This window comes from Argiope bruennichi, chromosome 3 (genome assembly GCF_947563725.1).
Source record: "Argiope bruennichi chromosome 3, qqArgBrue1.1, whole genome shotgun sequence".
NCBI lineage: Eukaryota > Metazoa > Arthropoda > Arachnida > Araneae > Araneidae > Argiope > Argiope bruennichi.
Genome location: NC_079153.1, coordinates 14,475,296 through 14,497,429, shown reverse-complemented (window position 1 = coordinate 14,497,429; position 22,134 = coordinate 14,475,296). Strand labels below are relative to the sequence as shown.

Sequence of the window (22,134 nt, the reverse complement as noted above, 5' to 3'; positions counted from 1 at the left end):
ATTGCATTTTTGAATTATCATTTTTACATGCTTTTAAAATTACTGATCGACAAATGTCCAGCCCATTTTTGGATTTGGCTAAAATTTTGACTTGTCTAAACTGAGCAGTAATTTACAGAAGACTAATTCTATTTAAACCGCATTTTTCTATCTTATTAAATAGCAAAGTAACACTTTAATAAATATAATCAGTAGTAATAATTTAGCTTTCAGAAATATCAAAGTTATGGGGATAAATCTGATCGCCAAAGGCGACTAGTTTTATTACAAACCTTAAGAATATAACTAAGATTATATTTAAAAATCTTTAATATCCACAGTTTTCCTGTAGATGTTAAAATAGAAAGATGTAAAAGAAATCTTTGAATTACTCGATTGGGGAATGCTATGTCTAATTTTATAAAAATAAGTGGTGTAAAATTGCCCCTAAAAGAAATTCCGTTTATGATTTAAACAAATGAATAGAATTGTATACAATCAGCTTGGATTTAGAACTAACTTAAGAGAAAATGCTCAAAACAAATTATTTTTATATGTAAAGGAGTTTCCTTTCTATCTATGAATGAAGTGAATTCTCTGAATTCCGTATTATGTATCCATTTTAAATGGACTTCTATCATGTTAATAGCAATTCGCCTTTTATTTTCACTGATTAATTAACAATATATATATATATATATATATATATATATATATATATATATATATATATATATATATATATATATATATATATATATATATATATATATATATATATATATATATTATTTGTAGCATCTATATTCATATTGCAGATTAGAATAAAATAAAGTTGTATTTGAATATTCTTTATCCAATATATTCAAGAATATTCAAGTCAAAATCGTTTTGAATCTAAAATAATAAAATTTGAGAACCTCAGTTCGTTAATTTTTGCTACAGTTTAGTTAAAAATTATAAATAAAATGTAAAATTTATGATCCCATTTTATTCTCGGCTTCATTCACACACAAATAAATAAACAATTTAACTATAAAATTAACCAGTTCAGTTGCTAAACACCAACCAGAATTTGAGATTTCACATAAGATAATGACTAAAACTGGGGAGATATTTTTAAGTTCGCGATGGACGATTGTCTGAACTGATTACTTGCCTGCCTGCTCTTAACTGATTGTATTATTTTCGGAACGAGAAAACTAAAGCAACCTTTCACGAACTGTAGCGGCCAATAAGTGTTGAATTTTAAATAAAATTATTTAACAAATTGAACCAGTTATAAAAACCTCAACATGTCTAACAACAACAAATTGAATAAGTTGCCAGAAGATCATTATCAAATAGATGTTCTGTGCTTTTTCATGTATGTAAATAAAATTTCAAAACTTTAATCCTATAATAGATCTTTAAAAATTTCCAATTCATTATTGTTCTTGATTGCTAAAATTCCTTTCTCATTAAAGTTTAACTCTTGTTATAAGCAACAACATTGTTTTGAATGTAATTTAATTTTTATTTTTTCAAATGTCAATAATGATTTTTTAAGCCATTACTTTTTAAATATCAATATTTATACGCTGACATTATCTTTTTTAAATTGCGACTTGCACAATGCAAAAATCCTCCAAAGGACATGCCAATTGCTGAAAATAGATCTGTCATATCTGGTTCGTAGTTATTTGTTGAAATGTAAGTATTCACTAAGAATATATTTTACAAAATTATATTTATAATTTTTCTTTAAAAAAAGATTTTAATAGAAATGGAATCGATTATTTTAAAAAAATCAAAGTTGTTTTTAAGCTCTATATTTATATCATCTTAAAATTAAAATAATATGTTATGAGCATTTTTTTTCTCTAATTTTAATGCACTTTTTTCAAAAATATGCCTAAATATATTTTACAACAGGATATTTCATTGTTTTAGCATCATCCTTTTTCTACGTGCATCGTTGAGACGATTTTAAATACATTTTTATGTGTAATATACCACTGCTTAATAAATAAAAGCTATTTATTACTGTTCAATGGAAAACAATTTAATAATAATCCAAAACATATTCATTTTGATATGAAATAAAAAAAGAACTGTTTTAACGAGTTTAAAATGTCTAGCAGCAAACGAATTATATTCTTGCAATTCATTCATTACATAACTTTTTTTCTAAATATTAACTAGCAGAACTTAACTTTTTCTAAATATTAACTTTTTCTTAAAATTAACTAGCAGAATAAAAGATTGTCCTCTTCAAAATGTTTAAAGTAAATAATTCAGCTTAATTAACAATTCTACTTACTTTTCATTTCCTGCTGTTGAAGCTATATCTGCAAAAAAAAGAAAAAAAAAAGTTTTAATCATTTAATACTTTCAATAAATTTTTCATAATTGTTAAATGAATATAAATCTCTAAATAAATTATTAATGGAAAATCGTATTCTATGATTTCCCAAGCTTAATTAGTGAATCGCAAGAAAGTTTTACCAGCTTTATTTTCAATTTCTTTTCCCTTGTTAGTATTTTCTTTTTTTAATATCAGTAATTTAAAACTTTATTTTCGATTAGAACATTAATGAAATATATGATACAAATTGTATAATATAGTATTTATAATTATGTAAAAGTATGAAATGCTTTTAAAATAATATGAAATTAGCGTGCAATAAAGATTTAAGCATGAGACTAATAAAAATAATTTGGTACTAATTTGTCTTATTTTGAATATCGGCTGAGGAATTATTCATCCTTTACTGTGCATATAAAATTAAACGATTAGATTTTTATGTCTTTCATTTTTTAATCATTCTTGTTTCGAAAGTTTCTGATAATGGCTACACAGTTTCACATTTGCCATTCGGTTTAATGTTGATTTAAAAACTATTAAAGAAGTTGGGTTTTTTTATTTCTATTTTACCCAACTATATTTCCCAAATGCCATGTTTATGCTATAAAAAATTATTCTTTGGCTATAGTATAAAATAATAAAAATTTAAATAATAAAGTAACTTATTATAATTCTTTTGTTTTAAAACATATTTAATTTTCCTGAAATTAGCATTTTTTCTCATTTTTTAGATTTTTTTATCCAGTTTTTCCATCAACATGTTAACATTCCATGAAGAGGATTCCATCACATCGTAAAATTAAATTAAGAAAAAAAACGACTTTCAATTAGTTAGAAGAACGCTTAATTAATTAAACTTTCTGGAAACACCATTGTGCACGCTCTTTAGTCATTAAAAAGGATTTGAATTTTTCTTTCATCCTCGCATGCAAAACTTATTGGCCTGAAGCTGCTAATGTAAATTTTCCATTTTATCTCACGCCTCTACATACCCTCAGGTTTATTGCTAAGTTGTCTTTGAGACCCCGGGCATGACCTGATTGATAATTAGAGAAAAAAAAAAAGGGATTTCTTTAGAGAACAAAAACGTTATTGTTGCAAGGAGCAACAAGTTTCTTGTAAAATTCGTTATTCTTCTAAAATAGTAAAAACTTTAAAAATATAAATTTAAACAAACTGTTTTCAAAATTGTTTACAGAAAATTACTCTCAAATTTCTGGAAAATTTCTCAGTTTATTACTAATTTTAATATACATTTCTGAATAAATACTTTCAACTGACCTAACAAACAAATTTATGCGCGTCATTTAATGACAAGTGGCGACTGAAAGATTTCTCATTATTTTATGTAATGAATTAATTTTTAAAACTTATTCTCGGTCCTTTCAACTTATTAATTGGGTAATAAATACTATAATTATTGAATCGAAAAAATTCAAAATAGCCATAATTTATTCTATAATGGCAGCTCCGGTTGTCTAGGATTTTTTTTTAAATTCTTCTCGGCTAGCTAGAAGGCAAAGGTAGATTTTTTACATCTAAGTTACTATCTGGCAACATAGATTTTTGATGTTACAAACAGTCAAAATTAGGCCTTGAAAATAACTTTTCCGACCTTAACTTTTAAGATATTGCAGTTATCGAAAAAATTTTAAAACAAAAGACGATAGTCTTAATAAGTGCTAATTTGGCTAATTGGATTTATTTTTCTATCTTAAAAATTAAGAAATTTATAGCGAAATGAAAATTTCCAGCTCCCACCATTTCCGTTCCCTTTGAGATAAATCGGCCATTAACCAACTTTCCGAGATTTTTATATTTCTAACAGTATATTCCAAGCTAGTTAAAATTCACAGGGTGGTTTTTTAGGTTCTAGAACCGTGATAGGCAAAGAAGAACTGAAGAAATTTTCCCGAAGCCGTGTCATGAGAACCATTGCAATAGATAGTCTTCCTTTAGGAATCTACCTGAAAATTTCATATAATGGTGAAGAAATTGTGTTTTTTGTCATGTGTTTGGTTTTGAAGGAATGTAGGATTCCAAGCCGCGTGCATGGATAAGCGCCTTCACTGCATTATTGGTAAATAATTTTCCTTCCACTTACCATTTGCATTAGACATGAAACAAAAATAACTTTCAAAGATAATCCCAGTTATATGACAGAAATCATAAAATAATCAATCAAAACTTATCATTTTGGAAAACGCAAAGAATTTGAAATGACTCTTGATTTCAGGGGTAATTTGCATTATCAAAATGAATAGATTTATTATAAAAAACTCTAAAAAGAGTTAAATTACTTTTATAGTTTTCATTAAAACGAAAAACTGTAGAAATTAAATTTCCTGTTTTAATTTTAAATAGGAAAAAAAAAAACATTTGCGATTGCTAATGTTTTAACCTCTTATTCTTTTAATTTAAATCCATATTGTAATCTTTTATCACTCCTCCCATATCACATTGCAAAATATTCTTTTAATTTATAAAACCGAAATTATGCTTTCTATTAGCTGTATGCATATACACTTACATTTAAAATTAAGTTCACAGACATGAAATCTATGAAAACTTTTTGAGTGAATTATGAACTTATGATAAACTTTTGATGAACTTTTCACTCTATTTCTACGAAATTTGGCACGTGATATGTTATCATAAGGGAAATAGTGTATCAACATAACAATATGTAAAGGATTTAATTCTTACGATTTTTCAAAGTGAATTAAGAAACAGCGAATATCAAAAAGTGTTACATCATGAAATCAGAGATAAAGCATTTAATATGGAGTGAGACCACCATGCACTGCTACACACGCTTCGAAACGATTACTCATACTTTGTATGAGGATGTCAGTAAAGGCTTGTGGCAACAAAGCCCATTCTTCCAAAAACGCACCTTTTAATTACTGAAGGGTGATGGGGGAGGCACAACGGCTACATAACGTCACTCCTACATTATTCCATATATATTCAATGGAATTGTCTGACTGAGGATGTACGAGGGTCAGTCCATGTAACGAATATCTTTCTCCTCAGGAAAATCGTCAACAATCTGAGTTCTGTATGGCCGCGCATTATCATCCATAAAAATGAAGTCCGGGGGAACTGCACCCGGGACAACCTCAAATAGGCTTCAAGCTATATAGCGATGTGCGGTGACAGTACCTACATTGAAGATGTGCAGAGGTGTATGACTACCTAACATTAAACCGCACCGGTAAAGAATCTTTTACCAACAAATCTACCGATTTCTTTTACGTAAAGTCCCATTCGGAAGACCTGTGCGCGCCTAGAGTCAAGCGCATTTTCCCCATCTTTCTCCTCTCTTCTGATTTTCCAGTGTTCTTTAATTTCTGTTCATTTTACCGACAATTTTCGGGAAGCTCCGGACCGATTTCCACAAGTGGGAGTGGTCCAACAATGGGTCAATTAGCAGATTTACGACCTTATCCTTAAGGCCACGGGTCTTTGGAAAGTGGCTAAAGACAGATGATAGCGAGCTCCTCGTTCCTGCCAGATGAAAATTGGATGAGAATCACTCTGTGTGGTGAATCCCAAGTCACCTCTGAAAAGAACACGCTCCCATTCAGTCCAAGAGTGATGCGTTCGGCTCCACAACAGCGGGGCTTTCCTTTTGGATGCATTCAAAGGGGCACACATGACTGGATGCAGGATGTAAAGGACCCTCTCTGCTAAAAGTCTATATACTGTTTGCCTGGAAATTCTTACCAGAGGAAGCAACAAGGTCACGAGCAAGCTGACAAGCCGTTGTCACCCTATGTCGTCATAACCTTAATTCCAAGTAGTGATTTTTTGCAGGTGCCGTTGCTCTCTAGTGACTTTGGACAATCTTTAATATATAGACGGTCCCTATGAAATTTTTAATTAAAAATCTTAGAGTACACTAATCCTTTCGAATGATATCTTTTTTTTTATGATTGATGAACGATGCCAGAATAAAACTGAGTGACTGGTGACTCCCTTTTTTCCAATCTTGAGATTGTAATACAAAAGTATGGTTGGAGGAGGTGATATGATAATTATTTACAAAAGTGTAAGTAATAGAGATATAAAAAAAGGTGAAAAGGATGTCTGATGGTGATTTAGATGTTGGTGAATTAGGTATTATTCACCAATATCTAAATCACCATTATGTATTATTTTATTTAAATGATAAACTTTAATTCATTCACGGGACAAATAAAAAGAAACACATTATTGTATAAAAATAAAAGTCAATGAGTCTATATATGTCTAATCCACATTTGCTCCTAACCAACTGCGCCAAATTTAACTTATTTTTTCATAATTTTTATATGACAAGAGAAAGAATGATGTCAACTTTTCAAAGCTCAGAAGTTATTTAATTATTCAATTAGTTAGAAACTAGTGACTTTTTTACACCTTGAACTACTCTATCACGAAGTTTTACAATTTATCGTTTATATTTGATGCGTTTTTTTTTTTTAAATAACGTTAAAACGTTTTTTTGACTGGTCTCAAAGTATTGGTCAATTTAATCATATTTAAAACTAAGCTTAAATAAATTGCTCAAACGGAATAATATATTTTATAATCCAGTATTTATGAATAAAATTGACTTATAACTAATATTGAAAACTGAATTATTGGCAAGAAAATTCGATATCGGTAAAAAATATTGGTAATTTTTTTTATTCATCTGATATCCTAATTTTAATTAAAAGAATACAATAAAAAGTTATGTGAATTTCAAATGCAAAAATATTTGGTAAATTATTCAATTTTATTTAAAAGAGTAGTTTTTATGTTATATTATATACGAAGAGAGTTTTTTTATATCGAGCAGTGCAGGGTGTATCAACTAGATGTATATAAAAGAAGAATCGTTGTAATTTGCACAGCTTCAATATTCAAATAATTTTAATCTTTAATAACATTTAATATCGCGTATTTTTGAAAACTTCTGTTGCATACATTACAAAATTCTTCAGTAGTCTAGATTTTCTTGACCAAACAATCAGTTATGAAATACATCCAGAATGGCTGTTTCCGTCTCTTCTTAATCCGAAATGGAATAGTTTGCATGAGAAATGATGAAATGAACTTTTATGTATACTCTTCTTACGTAGTTGCGCCATAATAATAATAAAAAAAATCAGATTAAATATTATAAATATTTTCAATTAAAAATTATTATTTTTTGACTTATGCAAAAATAGACGGAAATCTGTTTTGTGTGCGTGTGGTTTGTGTGACAAGACAACATAAGGCAAATTATTAAACTAAGCTCATTTCAAATGCTACTTACGTGGATTATATGATTCAAGTTCCAAATGTATTTACTTAAGGCGATTGTGCTTTTTTATCCCCTATAAAGAGACAAAATAACCTATCTTTTGCCACAATGGCACTATAAGAATTTAATCTTAGTAGTACCAAACTTGTAGTATCCAAGGGCATGTGAAGGATAGCGGGCGTGGTAAAGTATCTAGTGAAGCGTTATACTGGATAATTCATCACATAAGACTGATTACATTAGTCAACATGACCAGATTACCTTTGTTTCAACAGAAACCACGTGTTTCCAAGATTTATGGTGTTTTCTTAATGGATTATTGTGAAAGCTACTTGATACAAAGGTGACAGCAGGGCTCCACAGCTGGGTAATTCAGCATATAGTGAATATATGATGAACCATACATTAGCTTTGAAGTTAAAGCGCTTAATTTATTATTCTATGATTTATCCAAATCGTCATATTTATTGTTATATAACAGTTTAAAGAATACCTTCTGTGTTCTTCTTTTATCCTACAAAGTTTACTTCTTTAATTGTATTGCTTTTCTGCACAAATAGATACCATGACTAAAAATTAGTGTTTATTTTTTATAATTTTATGATGATAACAATATTTTATTGTTACTCGGATAGAGATATGCTGAATTATTGCTTTTAAATTCCATTTGAAGTTTTTTTTATATTTCAATTGTCTAGTCTTGCGATTAAAAAAGATGAAATTATAATCCAATTTTCACTTAATATTATATTGTTTACAGAACATAACTATACTTCAATAGATTAAATGAATTAAATTTTGATTCTACGTCTGATTCTCCACCTATTACTGAATTTGAGAGGGGGGGATCGAATATTCACTCACTTCCTTATACGCTACAATTTTAAAATTGCATTTATTGTTGGTGATAATATGATATTTTAACATTTTTCAGAATATAACTATACCTCACTTGATTAATTTAATTAAATTTTGATTCTATGTCAGAGGTACCAACTAGAAGTGAATTTGTGGGGGAAAAATATTTCTATAATATTTACAATAATGATATGTAAATAAAATACTGATAAATGAAGAATAATTAAAATGCGAAATTGTTTTTTAATACGTTAATAACTACATATCTTCAAACTTTTATTTTCGAAATGATCTTACTTTAAAATTGAATTTTATGACTTTATCAAAATTGAAATTTGAGGAATTTTCTCCAAAATTCTTAGGAAATTTACTGTCGTTTAATCTCGTATGTATGGAATTTTTAAATCCATAATTATCATATCTTCAATGTATTGTTCGCTGTCAAAAATATCCACCTTTTCACACTATTATTAAAATGTCTTTTGAAGCGAAGCGGCAAGAGTCATTGAATAATCTCCCAACCATCTGGCATTTCACCAATCCTACTCTTCTTGTTCCGGTGTTTACAGAAGGAGGAGTGAAGAATTTGGAAAATAAAACAAATCACTGCATATACAGTAACTGCATCGCAGTAATTTTAGCGCAGCAGAAACAATAAAGTGTTGCTCAAATTTTGCACTATTTAATATATACAAAGTAGGGAAACTAATATACAAAGAAGAGCATTCAGAACTGGCATAAGGACATATTACATATTATTACGAATCTGTGATGCCGCTTTCCAGCATAGTTGGTTCCATGGGAGGTCCCAGAGCTTGGCGACGAATTTGGCGACTTTGGCGCCGAAGTAGATTATACCCTAAACATCGAGAATTTTCCCGAACCGTCCAGTAGGAACGGAGTTACGCCTCGAACGTTCCTGATTGGCTGGGAGGCTTCTAGCCCCGCCTCCTGAGACCTATAAAAGGAAGCACCCGCAGCTGCTGAGCAGTGGTGAAGTGAGGAGAAGTCGGAAGCGACAGAGCAGAGTAGAGTGAACCAGAGTCGTCGCGGTGAATTGAGTCGTGACCCAGTAGTGGTAGAGTAGTCGGAAGCGACAGAGTGGAGTCGTCCGGATCCGGGAAGAACGAGTCTTCCAGCGAGAGTGGTGAATTGAGGAGAAGTCGGAAGCGGCAGAGCAGAGGAGTGGTGAATTGGGTCGTGGACCAGTGGAGTCGAAGAGTAGTCGGGATCGACGATAAAGAACTGGCCTTCCAGAGATAAGCGGAGCAGCGACGGAGTGAAGCTAGTGCTGAACTAAGCTGTGCGATACTGTCTGCAGTAGAGACTGTTGTATGCTGCTGTTTATGCTGTGTTGTATGCTGCTGTTTAAGCTGTTTTGTATGCTGCACGTCTCGGCTGAAGATAATCGTCTTCTGTGCTGTATATAGTTGTCGTCTTTGTGCTGTCCTGTGTGTTTTCGTGTACATAAACGTCGTTGTTTTATTTTCTACTGCTGCCTGGTTATTCACACCATATAACTCCCACTATCCAAACGGACCCCGGAAAATTCGTAACAATATGATATTTTATGTAATTTTGTAATGTCTTCAGGAGCGGTATGTTTTATTATAAAAATGTATATTTCTCAATAAAATCTATTGCTACTCGAAACATGCAATGGTGAAATTAATCGAGGTTCATTTGGAGCCTCTACCAATTGACCCCTATTGATAATCCGAGCTTCCACTATACATGCCCTTATTTTTGAAAGTCTGTTGTATAGAGAATATTTTATTTTAGATTACTGAAATTTATGATTTCATAACAAAGGGCAATTCTTCAATCATACAGATAATCTCCAATTGTCTAGACATCTGCAGGGAATTGAATAAATGAGCTACCTTCATTTAGTACATCGGCTACTGTTGCCGATGCTCTGTAATTCCAATTGTGAATAACACCTATAATTCCAATTATGAATAACACCTCTATAATTCCAATTATGTTGCTCAAATATTGCACTATTTAATACCTCTTATGCGAAGTATGACCTGCCAAAGACGAAAGAACCAGAGAGCAACATCATTCATTTCTGTACCCGATATGGAAGTGAAAATGAATAACACCTATAATTCCAATTATGAATAACACCTCTATAATTCCAATTATGTTGCTCAAATATTGCACTATTTAATACCTCTTATGCGAAGTATGACCTGCCAAAGACGAAAGAACCAGAGAGCAACATCATTCATTTCTGTACCCGATATGGAAGTGAAAATGAATAACACCTATAATTCCAATTATGAATAACACCTCTATAATTCAAATTATGTTGATCAAATGTTGCACTATTTAATACCTCTTATGGGAAGTATGGCCTGCCAACGACGAAAGAACCAGAGAACAAAATCATCCCTTTCTGTACCCAATATGGAAGAGAAAATGAACAACCATACAGAAATCTTCACATCCCCATATTTGAAGCAATCCTCGTAGGTATGCAAAGGTCATCCAAGGATGACTTTAGCAAAGTCAACGATGATGCGCCTAGAAATCAACATCATTCATTTCTGTACCCTATATGAAAGAGAAAATCAACCACCCTACTGACATCTCTTCATTCTCATTATATCCTTATAGGAATAAAATCACATCGAGGAATTTGAGGAAGAAGAGCTTGGAAAATAAGGTAAATGTATTCACGGATGAGGATACTAGTCAATTTCCGCCAAAGATGATATATAGAAAGCGAATATAGTTACATAAGAATAAACAGTTACAGGAATTGGTTTTAAAATTTTCATTAAATCATGCGCATGCGCGAGATTTAAATTGAGATATTGAGTTTTTGAAAGATTCAACAATAAAATGCAGCGAAATATTTTTTGTACATAATGCACCTAAGAAAAAGTAAATTATTACAAAATCTCCCAATTTCAAAATTTATCATTAAGTGGCTTGAAATAATCTGATAATGAGCATAAAATGATGTTCATAATTGCGTGAAGTTTGCACTATACGTCACAAAAATAACATATTTTAACACAAATTGTTCATCTACAGCAATTCCATAAAATGCATACATTTCCTGACTAAGCGTTAATTTAAAGCATTTGCAATTAACAAATTCTTACTTAGGAGAATGTAGTAAAAAATTAAGTTGCAGCAACTGTATAGTTTTACGAAATAAAATAAGAATTCAAATAATTTTAGATTAAAATTTATTCATATTATTTACAACAGTAATTTGTGGAACACATTAATTTTAATGATTTATTAAAAAAAAAAGATATTTAAACATTTTGCACATTCTCTATGGAAAGCAAATTAAGAAAATTTCGAATTCATTGTATATAAATAAATAACTAATTTCTAAAATTAATAATTAGTATTGTTTTATCCTTACTTACTATTTCATTTTATAATAAATTAGTATTGATGAAATATATTGCATTAATTTACAATAATTCGCCTTTTCAGTAAAATCCGAATGAATATAGAACATAAAATATCATTTTATGTAAGGATAAAAAAATTGAATCCATCAGATTTTATTGAAAAAAAAGAATGAATATTCTTACTCTGTCAACTTTCATATTCAATGTATAATTAAAATCAAAATAAATTGAATTTGTTCTTTTCTGAAATTTAATATGTTCATTAAGTTAAAAACATTATATTTCGTCAAATCTAATTTTATTTTCGTTAGACGACAGCAAAAAGACTACCAATACAGAAAAGGAACAGAACATTGCCATTTTTTTCTGCCGAAATTGGATTAATTACCTTGAGTTCTCTACTTTCCGATAACTTTTCCAAATGGAATTTTTTTCCGTTACATCTCTCTCTGCCATCTTGGCAAAATAAAAATGTCTCCGACTGAGCAAAAAACATACCTGTACATTGGGTCATTAATTTTTCTTCGTTTGAATCGCTTCCTCAACGGGTTGATTACCGGTTTATTTTATTTCTTCGCGGTTTTTCTTTTACTTTTGTTTCCTCTTGCTTTTCGGAGGGGTAATTTTTTACAGAAAAAACACATTTTCGCTTTTTACCAAAATAGTTTTTCAATTAAGTTTGGTTCTTTCTTAGAGAACATTGATTGCATTTTTTTTTTTCCTTCTCTCGTGTGCAAGAGAGATGAGAAAATAATAATTTCAGCCAGAACAAAAAGTATATATCTTCTCGGGACATCGCGCAGAATTTCGAAAGATAACTATTTTCTTACATAAAAAAAGGAAATTTTTAAAGATTTAATTCCTCCTGATAATTAGTTTTAGTTCACTTCTATCTTCTCGCTTCTGATTAAAATCATTTATAAGGATTTGGTCTCCGTAAATTGCGAAAGCGGAAAGATATTGTCAAGCAGAAAATGCTGGGAACTTAACATAATTCATTTTGCGCTTAGGGATTCTTTTGAAATAAGAATAACTGTGGAATTTATCCAAATAAACGTATTAAATTCATATCGTAGCGTTTTGTTGTATAAATAAATGAAAGTAGAAACAATTTCCTGAATTTGAAATTAAAATATTTCTAGCCGCCTTCGAAGACTATTCACCCGCAATATTAATAATATTAATTTAGTCTAATTTTGATGAATTGTGCCTTATTAAAACAAAAAAGCTTTAATTCAAAATTTCCTTTGCACTGGGATGTGTATATTTTTGAACTGGAAAAATTTATTACCTGAATCCCTCAAATTGACAAGGCTAAAAATTTATTTTAAGATATCTCTTTAAGCTGGAAGGAGGGGCTAGCAGGTTGAATGAACATTGGTGACGTATTTAGAGACCTTGAGTATTCACACTAAGTACAGGTTGGCGAGATAGAAACAATGGGAGCCGGAATAGTTTATTGGGTTTTCTTAATTCTTTAATATATATATATATATATATATATATATATATATATATATATATATATATATATATATATATATATATATATATATATATATATATATATATATATATATAATATTATGAGAACAAACTTAATAAATCGCTAGAAGGTCATTATTAAATAGCAGTATCAAAATAATAAATCGTTTCTTAATTTGAAAATTTAAAGCATAAAGCCAATGGAAAATAATATAAATACGATCACATCATTAATGAAAGTTTACCTTGAAATAATCTCTTTTAAATCATCGATTGCTTTACGATCGAATACCAAGACAAATCCTTGCTTCGCTGTGCGATTGCTAATTGTTTAAGTAATAATCTATCTCATTTACGTAAAATGTGAGCTTTCAGAGAATTTACATTACTGCGCTGTTTACCATTTACTTTACCCTCGAAAATCCCCGAAATGCAATTGTTGACAATCAAGATAAAATTAAGGCAAAAAGAATTAAAATTTATAGAAGAAAGTGGCCAAATTCTTTGATCAATATTGTATTGAAAACTGAAATGGATCCACGCCTTTGTTGATTTGGTTTGATAGAATAATGAAAAAAATTTGCTGAAAGATGCAATTATTTTTGAATACCCATATATGCCCGCATATGGCTATAAATTTAAAGCCTATTGGTTAAGTTTGTAACATTATATATTGAATTTCCCTTTTACTGGTGAACTTTAGAGGAAATTGTCTATTGTTTGACAATGTAGAATATATATGTGACACCAGAACACAATTCTTGTTCAAAAAACATTAAACATTTCGAAAGTTTTAAAGTATATCCTCAAAGTTTGAAGAATATACGATATCCTTTTTTTTATTACAGCAACGTACATTGCAAAATATCTTCCCTCTAGAAAATATGATTCTGAAAACATATTTTGCTTCCTCCTTTGCACAACCAATTCTTGCATCTTTGTAATCCTTTTGACACTTGTCAAACTTTGAATTTTTATTGTGCGATAAGGCCAAAAAACCCAACTCTTTCTTTATGATAACTTGTATAGATTTATGGCTTGCGTTCTCACACGCAGGCATTTGTTTGTAGAATGCTGTGCTATTCTAATTTTAATTTTTCGATAAGCTCATTTGCACGAAATGTGTGAACATATTCATATAGATCAATACAGATATAAGTCAGTATTTACATATTTTAGAATCAAAAATTAGTTTTTTGTTATATAAATAAATGTCTTATTAAAAACAAAGAATTTCAATTGCATAGAGAATTTGCTTGCAGAAAATCCGCGCTTCAAATTGCTCTTTAAACATTAACTTTTTTGTTTCCATTTTTTTAATAATTCTAACATCTTGTTGTATATCAAAAATCTTCTGAACTAATAGAAAGCTATCAATCGAAAAATAGAAAGGTAATTTTTTATCAAAATATTAAAATTAATTATTATTTTTTAAAGTATTATTACATTTAATAACCAACACGTATTTTCTTTTTAGTTCAATTCATATTATTGTTATAGTGACCCTTTTGTTTTGAACATTGCAACTTTAAATATAGCACGTTAAAATATTCTGTGCCAAAGAAAAAAATCAACAAATTTCAGAAATTAATTTGGCAATATTTTGCAACAGTTCTAAAAATTGATAGCACAAGATTCAAAATTAGGAAACCTAAAATATAGGCTATTTATATACGGATTCTAAAGCTAACATCATGATATTAAAACAGCTTATATTTTTAGAGTTAAAATAAATCTGAATGTTTGAAATATCTTACATATGTCATTGTTTGCAAATGATATAGGTGTTTTTAGAAAATTAAGTAACTTTATATGTTTAAAGAAATATAATATTAGAACATAAAACTGATCGAAATGCTTTGCCATGGGGGGGGAAGGGTAAAATATTTAAATCATGAAAGGTATAGTGTTAAAGGCAGGAGGAGACTTGATAGATGATTTTTATGTTTTTCAATACATATTTGAGATTTATTTTTACAAAAATACTTTAAGGACTTGTAGTCTCAATTTTAACCCAAGAAAAAAAAATATTGTCCACTTTTCACAAATTTATTTCTTTATGATCCAGAGGCTAAATAAAGAATAAAAATTAGCTCCATTAATCAGATTTGCTATTAAATTAATATCAAAGGAAGGCATAAGATCTCGTGTGAGATGAAAGCAGATACAGCAATTCAACTTCCTGCGTCCGCATAAGTTATTTAGTTTGTATACTTCCATATGAAAGCAAACTTCTTGAGTCATTGTTCACGTGAAGGGGGGGAGGGGAGAGCAGAACCGAAAGAATTTCTCAAAATCCATCCATTATTCGTGAAGAATTTTTCCGTCCTTGTTGGACGTGTTCATTCACAAAAAGGGTAGAAAAGCAGCAGTGATGGATGGAGGGGATCACATTAACAAAAAATAGTGTTCCCCGAGTACTGGACTTAACAAAAAAAGCATATTTCTATGACTATATTCATTTTTCTCTCGCCTAAGAAACATGTCACGGAAAATGGGAACGACCAGACACATAGATGGAATAGTTTAGATTTGGGAAATAAAATGATATAGGATTCTTAATCATAGTTTATCAAATGTCCAAAACTTTGCAGTAAGTAAAGAATAACATTCTATTGGTCTTACGATTTGATTCGCTTTGTTTTCAAGAAGTCTTTTACGCAGTAATCTGTTTTCTATCAATATAGAAGAGTGCCACATCTTTGACCGATTTTAAATGTGTTTTTTTTATTTGTTTGTATTTAAATTCACAATTCTGCTTCAAATATTGATCTTATAATTCCTTTACTTCGCATTTATTACATACTAGCCGCCTTTGGCGACCAGCCGGTTCGCCAATCTTAATGCTCGTTAAAATTTTAATAGTTAAATATTTTATGTAATTCCTACTTTAATAGCTTCTTCAATAAAATATTTCAAAATTTCAAATTTCAATTCACTCATAAAATTATAAAGACCTTCAGTCATAACGTAATCTGTATCTCTCTAATTTTCTGTTAGCTCCCGTAGAATTTATGCTTTACATTAAATTAAAGTGTAAATGATTAATCTGCAATTAATATAATATTTTTTACTGAAACAAAGCATTTTTTTAATAATATGATTACTGATAATAGAGTCACTGATCATTTAAACTTTATGGGCACTAAAGAATATCTTCCTTAATTTATGTATTATCTCAAGAATTTGTCAACAAAATTTTCTCAGATTCATCATGAACAGATCGATTTATTAACAATGTGTAATTTTAAAAGCATCAAACACTAAGAAAATAAAATGAATCGTTTAAAATAATCGGTCGAAAACAGGTTTAAAAAAACTACTTAAAAACGATGTACTTAAAACTATAAGCATATACAAAAAATATATAACTAACATAAATACAATTTACTTACAAAAGCATGCAACTAACCTAAAAATAATTTAAATCGTCCGTTGATAACGGTTGTCATGGCAACAATCAGAATGCGCATGGGTGAATTTTCTTCGCCAGCTCCGGTAACGCAAATGCGTGAATTTTTCTACGCCAGTTGGGGTAACGCTATGCAGATTATACATTTTTAATTTCCTTTATTCTGTGTTATTTTAATTCAAAAGTACTTCAGAATGAATCTGAAACATGGATTCATTAACAATGTTTAATTTTAAATGCATAAAACATTAAGAAAATAAACAGAATCGTTTGAAATAATCCTCCGAAAAATATTAACCCTAGCCTCATTACTGTTGGGAGAAAAAAAAAACTGAAGCCTTACTCATTTGGCGGAGGGGGAAATGGAAGATTTTTTTGGCGGAAAAGTTGGCGGTAGGGAAAAATGGAAGATTTTTTTGGCGGGAAAGTTAGTTTTTAATTAATAATTAAAATTCTAATTAAAATTTCAAAAAAAGGGACCCCAGGTGCACATTCCCGACCTCTAAGGTATACACGTGCCAAATTTGGTAGCCGTATGTCAAATGACCTTGCCTGTAGAGCGCCAACACACACACACACACACACATTGAGCTTTATTATAAACTAGCCGCCTTTGGCGACCAGCCAGTTCGCGAATCTTAATGTTCGTTAAAATTTTAATAATTAAATATTTTATGCAATTTCTACTTTAATAGCTTCTTCATCAAAATATTTTAAAACTTCAAATTTTGATTATCATATAATTCATTCATAATATTATAAAGGCCTTCAGTCATAACGTAATATGTATCTCTCTCATTTCTTGTTAGCACCCGTAGAATTTATGCTTTAAATTAAAGTGGAAAGAATTTATCTTCAATTAATATAATAATATTTTTTACTGAAACAAAGCATTTTTTTATAATCTGATTACTGAAAATAGAGTCACTCAGCGTTTAAACTTTATGGGCACTAAAGAATATCTTTTTTAATTTATGTAATATCTCAAGAGTTGGTCAACAAAATTTTCTTAGATTCATTATGAGCAGATCGATTAATTAACAGTGTTTAAATTTAAATGCATCAAACACTAAGAAAATAAAACGAATCGTTTAAAATAAACGGTTGAAAATAGGTTTTAAAAAAACTACTTAAGAAACGATGTACTTAAAACTATAAGCATATACAAAAAATATATAACTAACATAAATACAATTTACTTACAAAAGCATGCAACTAACCCAAAAATAATTTAAATCATCCAACGTTGTCATGGCAACAATCAGAACAGAATGCGCATGCGTGAATTTTCTTCGCCGGTTACGTAACGCAAATACGTGATTTTTTCTACGCCAGTTGGGGTAACGCTATGCGGATTAGAAATTTTTAATTTCCTTTATTCTGTTTTATTTTAATTCAAAAGTACTTCAGAATGAATCTGAAAGATTGATTCATTAACAATGTTTAATTTTAAATACATCAAACATTAAGAAAATAAACAGAACCGATTGAAATAATCCGCCGAAAAATTTTAACCCTAGCCTCATTACTGTTGGGAGAAAAAAAAACTGAAGCCTTTCTCGTTTGGCGCTGGAGATAATGGAAGATTTTTTTGGCGGAAAAGTTGGCGGTGGGGAAAATGGATGATTTTTTTGGCGGGAAAGTTAGTTTTTAATTAATAATTAAAATTCTAATTAAAAATTCGAAAAAAGAAACCCCAGGTGCACATTCCCAACCTCCGAGGTATACATGTACCAAATTTGGTAGCTGTATGTCAAACGGTCTGGCCTGTAGAGCGCCAACACACACACACACACATTGAGCTTTATTATAAGTATAGATATAGATATAGATTTTAAAAGACCACAAATTCAAATTTCAACACTTTTAATCATTTTTCAAGTAGATAACTACGTTAAAGGGTCGATTTTTTTTGAAAATTATGAAATACATAACAAATTTTAATATTTTTAATATTTGAATAAGTTTTTTTATGAAACCGTTGGAGTTTTGTTTCTAAGTCTATTTTTGGGTAGTTACACTGATTATTATATTTGCATTTACATACGGTTTATTGCTATTCTGTATCGTTAGATGCAATTTTCTCAAATTCTGGTCCTGGGTAGAATTTTCTTCAGAAAAACCTCATAAATAAAAATTTAAAGCATATTCTTAGTTCAAATTTTGTATAGTAATTTATCTACATGTTTTGCAATTCTTGAACTAGAAAATAAGAAATATGTTCATTTATAAATATCTGATAGAAGTTTTAGCGCACACCATAATGTGAAAAAAAATGAAAATTTCTTGCTATTTATCAGTCGAAACCCTGTATTTAAAGAATGGATAGAAATGCAATTTTTTTTTTTTGTTCAGGAACTAGACAATATATTTCTTTAGCTATCTAATTATGCTTAAGTAAATCATTTGATAAACCTCTAAACTAGAAGATTTTTGCTTTACATCTATTTTTAGTGAAAAAAGGCCCTTATTTCCCCTTTTTCTCTAAAAAAATTTCTACTTAACTGGTACATTTTGATTTCATAGATGATTTTCTAATCTTTTTGATGCAAATATTCAAAAAATATTACTATTTTCGGATATTTTTCAAAAAGCTCAAACCGAGTGTTGTTTTATACTTTAAAACCCCATACTCGTTGGTCAGTAGTACAACTTAATGTTGGACCTCTGACAGGAGGATGGTGTACTTTAGTTTAAGATTTATAATGAAAACAAACATAAATGTAAAAATGCTTTTTTTTCACATAAAAAGATTTTTATATATTTTTAACTATGTTTTATTTGATTTTTGATTAAATTAAGTGTTTATACATAAAAACAAATTACTTACTTGAGTTCATAGCTTTTAAAATATAGCAATATTCATTATGCTACTACTTAATGAATGAAAAGAATTTTAACTGAAATTTATTTTTTGAAAAAAATGTAAATCAATTTCCAGAATTCATCTTCTTTTTAGTCTTATTTGTTAAAGAAGCAGAGTTTCTTATTAATTCCCTTTCTAGGTTTTTAAGATTAGAGGAGCATTATTTGATTTCAATGCCGGATAGAGTTTCAAGACTGTTTATGGTAATCTTTGATTAAATTTTGGGTCCAGAATATATTTTGCAGAAAAGCTGCTACTTTAATGATTTTTTGCGATTTTTCGCTGCATAACGTTCGTTCTATTTCATATTTTTAAACTTTTATAAATGAGTACCTCTTCCGAAATATTTTTTTTATTGTGATTGATGCGCTCCTGTCATATAAACTTGGATTTTAAAATCTAAGTTAAAGAGAGGTCAATCTCCCTCATACGGTAATTTTTTGTAATAGCTGGTGGAAAAGAAGACGATTTTAAATTACTTCCCACCAAAAATCATAACTAATTTTTGTACTACTTATTTTCTTGCCAATGAATTCACTCCCTACTCTTCATCTATGGTGGAATTTATAAGTAATCTTGATAAGTAAAACCATTTACCGAAGTATATATTTTGAATATTGTTAAGTCGCTCCTTCCGGTTAAAAAACATTAATTAACTGTTCAAATGCATTAAAATTTGTTAAATATAACATATTCCGAGATTGCAAATACTTTTTATTAATACGTTTTATAAGCAATAAATATACTAATAATGAGTACATTAATATTAATAATGAATAATGAAATAAAAAAGAATATATTGCATAAAAAACGAAATAAACGCATAAAATTTTTTATGAAGATAGTATCAACGGATCGGCCTCGACATTTAAGAACTAAGATTATGAACTGAGCAACATAAATAGAAAACAAAGTAAGTGTCCCAGCTGAGGGAAAAAAATTTCAAACACCAATTTTATGTAAAAGTATCAAATGACTTGAAAAATTTACTAAGTCTTTTATACTTTATTACGTGACAAGCGTGTAAAAAACCTCGTAATTCTCTATATACTTCAAAAGAGCTTGCAACTCTTGTGGAGTTAGGGTGAATTATACTCTGAACAATTCACAAATATTTCCCTCTTTACATTTTTGTCCTTTACCACATGTATCTCAACTTTCAAAAGGTCGTATTATAATAATCTAACTAATAAAAAAAGATCAAATAATTATATCACTAATGTGAAATTCTTTCGTAATTAAGATGAAAAATGCTTTAAGATTTCTTGAATCTTTCCGTTTTGACACTTTTCCTTTACTACCTTTATCTCAACTTTCAAATGGTTGTATTGTAATACATAAAATACTTAAAAACATACAGACAAGTAATTATATCACTAATATGAAACTCTTCTCTAAATATTTTACAACACCGTGTAATTATATCACTAATGTGAAACTCTTGTGGCGTTAAGGTGATTAATGCTCTAAGAATTCGTGAATCTTTCCCACTTGACAATTTTGTCCTTTAGTACATTTATCTTACCTTTCAAAAATTTATATTGTAATCCTCTAAATACTTCAAAAGAGCAAGTAATTATATCGCTAACATGAAATTCTTATGGAGTTAAAGTTATTAATGCTTTAAAATGTCGTGAAAATATCTTGGCATTTTTGTCCTTTACTATATTTATCACAACTTTCAAAATTTTGTACTGTAATACATTAAATACTTCAAAAGGGCAAGTAATTTATATCACAAATGTAAAACTCTTGTGAATTTGTTGAATAATGGTCTAAGATTTCGAAAATATTTCGCTCGATACTTTTGTCCTTTTCTATATTCATCACAACTTCCAAAAAGCTCTATTGCAATCCTCTAAATACTTCAAAACAACGTGTAATTATATCACTAATATGAAACTCTTGTATATTTAAGATGAATAATTTCCTAAGATTTCTCGAAAATTTCCCTCTTGACGCTTTTATCCTTTATTATATTTATCTCAACTTTCAGAGAAAATATTGTAATCCTCTAAATACTTCAAAAGAGCAAGTAATTTTATCATTAATGTGAAACTCTTGTAGTTTCAGATGACTAATTCCCTAAGATTGAGCGAATATTTCACTTTTGACACTTTTGACCTTTGCTACATTTATCTCAACTTTCCAAAGGTTGTATTGTAACCCTCTAAAAAGAGGGTTTATTTGCATCATTAATATGAAACTCCTGTGGAATCAATATGAATAAGGCTTTAAAATGTCGGGAAAATTTCCCTCTTGGCATTTTTGTCCTTTACTATTTTTATCTCACCTTTCAAACCGTTTTATTGCAATCCTCTAAATTCTTCAAAAGATCGTGTAATTTCATGTGTAATATGAAATTCTTGTAGTTTAAGATGAATAATGCTCTAAGATTTCGCGAATATTTCTCTCTTGACACTTTTATCATTTACCATATTAAAATCAACCTCCAAAGGTTTGTATTGCAATCCTCTAAATACTTCGAAAGAGAATATAATTATATGACTAATACGAAACTCTTAC

At 29.4% G+C, this 22,134-nt stretch overlaps 1 protein-coding gene across 1 annotated transcript in view; it reads right to left on the bottom strand.

The window, feature by feature from the left end:
* LOC129963375 (nephrin-like) overlaps positions 1-22,134 on the bottom strand; it is a 557,730-nt gene that overhangs the window by 33,190 nt on the left and 502,406 nt on the right. The window contains exon 10 of the mRNA XM_056077710.1: positions 2,282-2,309. Within this exon, the coding sequence (XP_055933685.1) occupies positions 2,282-2,309 (28 nt within the window). The remainder of the gene's footprint in view (positions 1-2,281; positions 2,310-22,134) is intronic.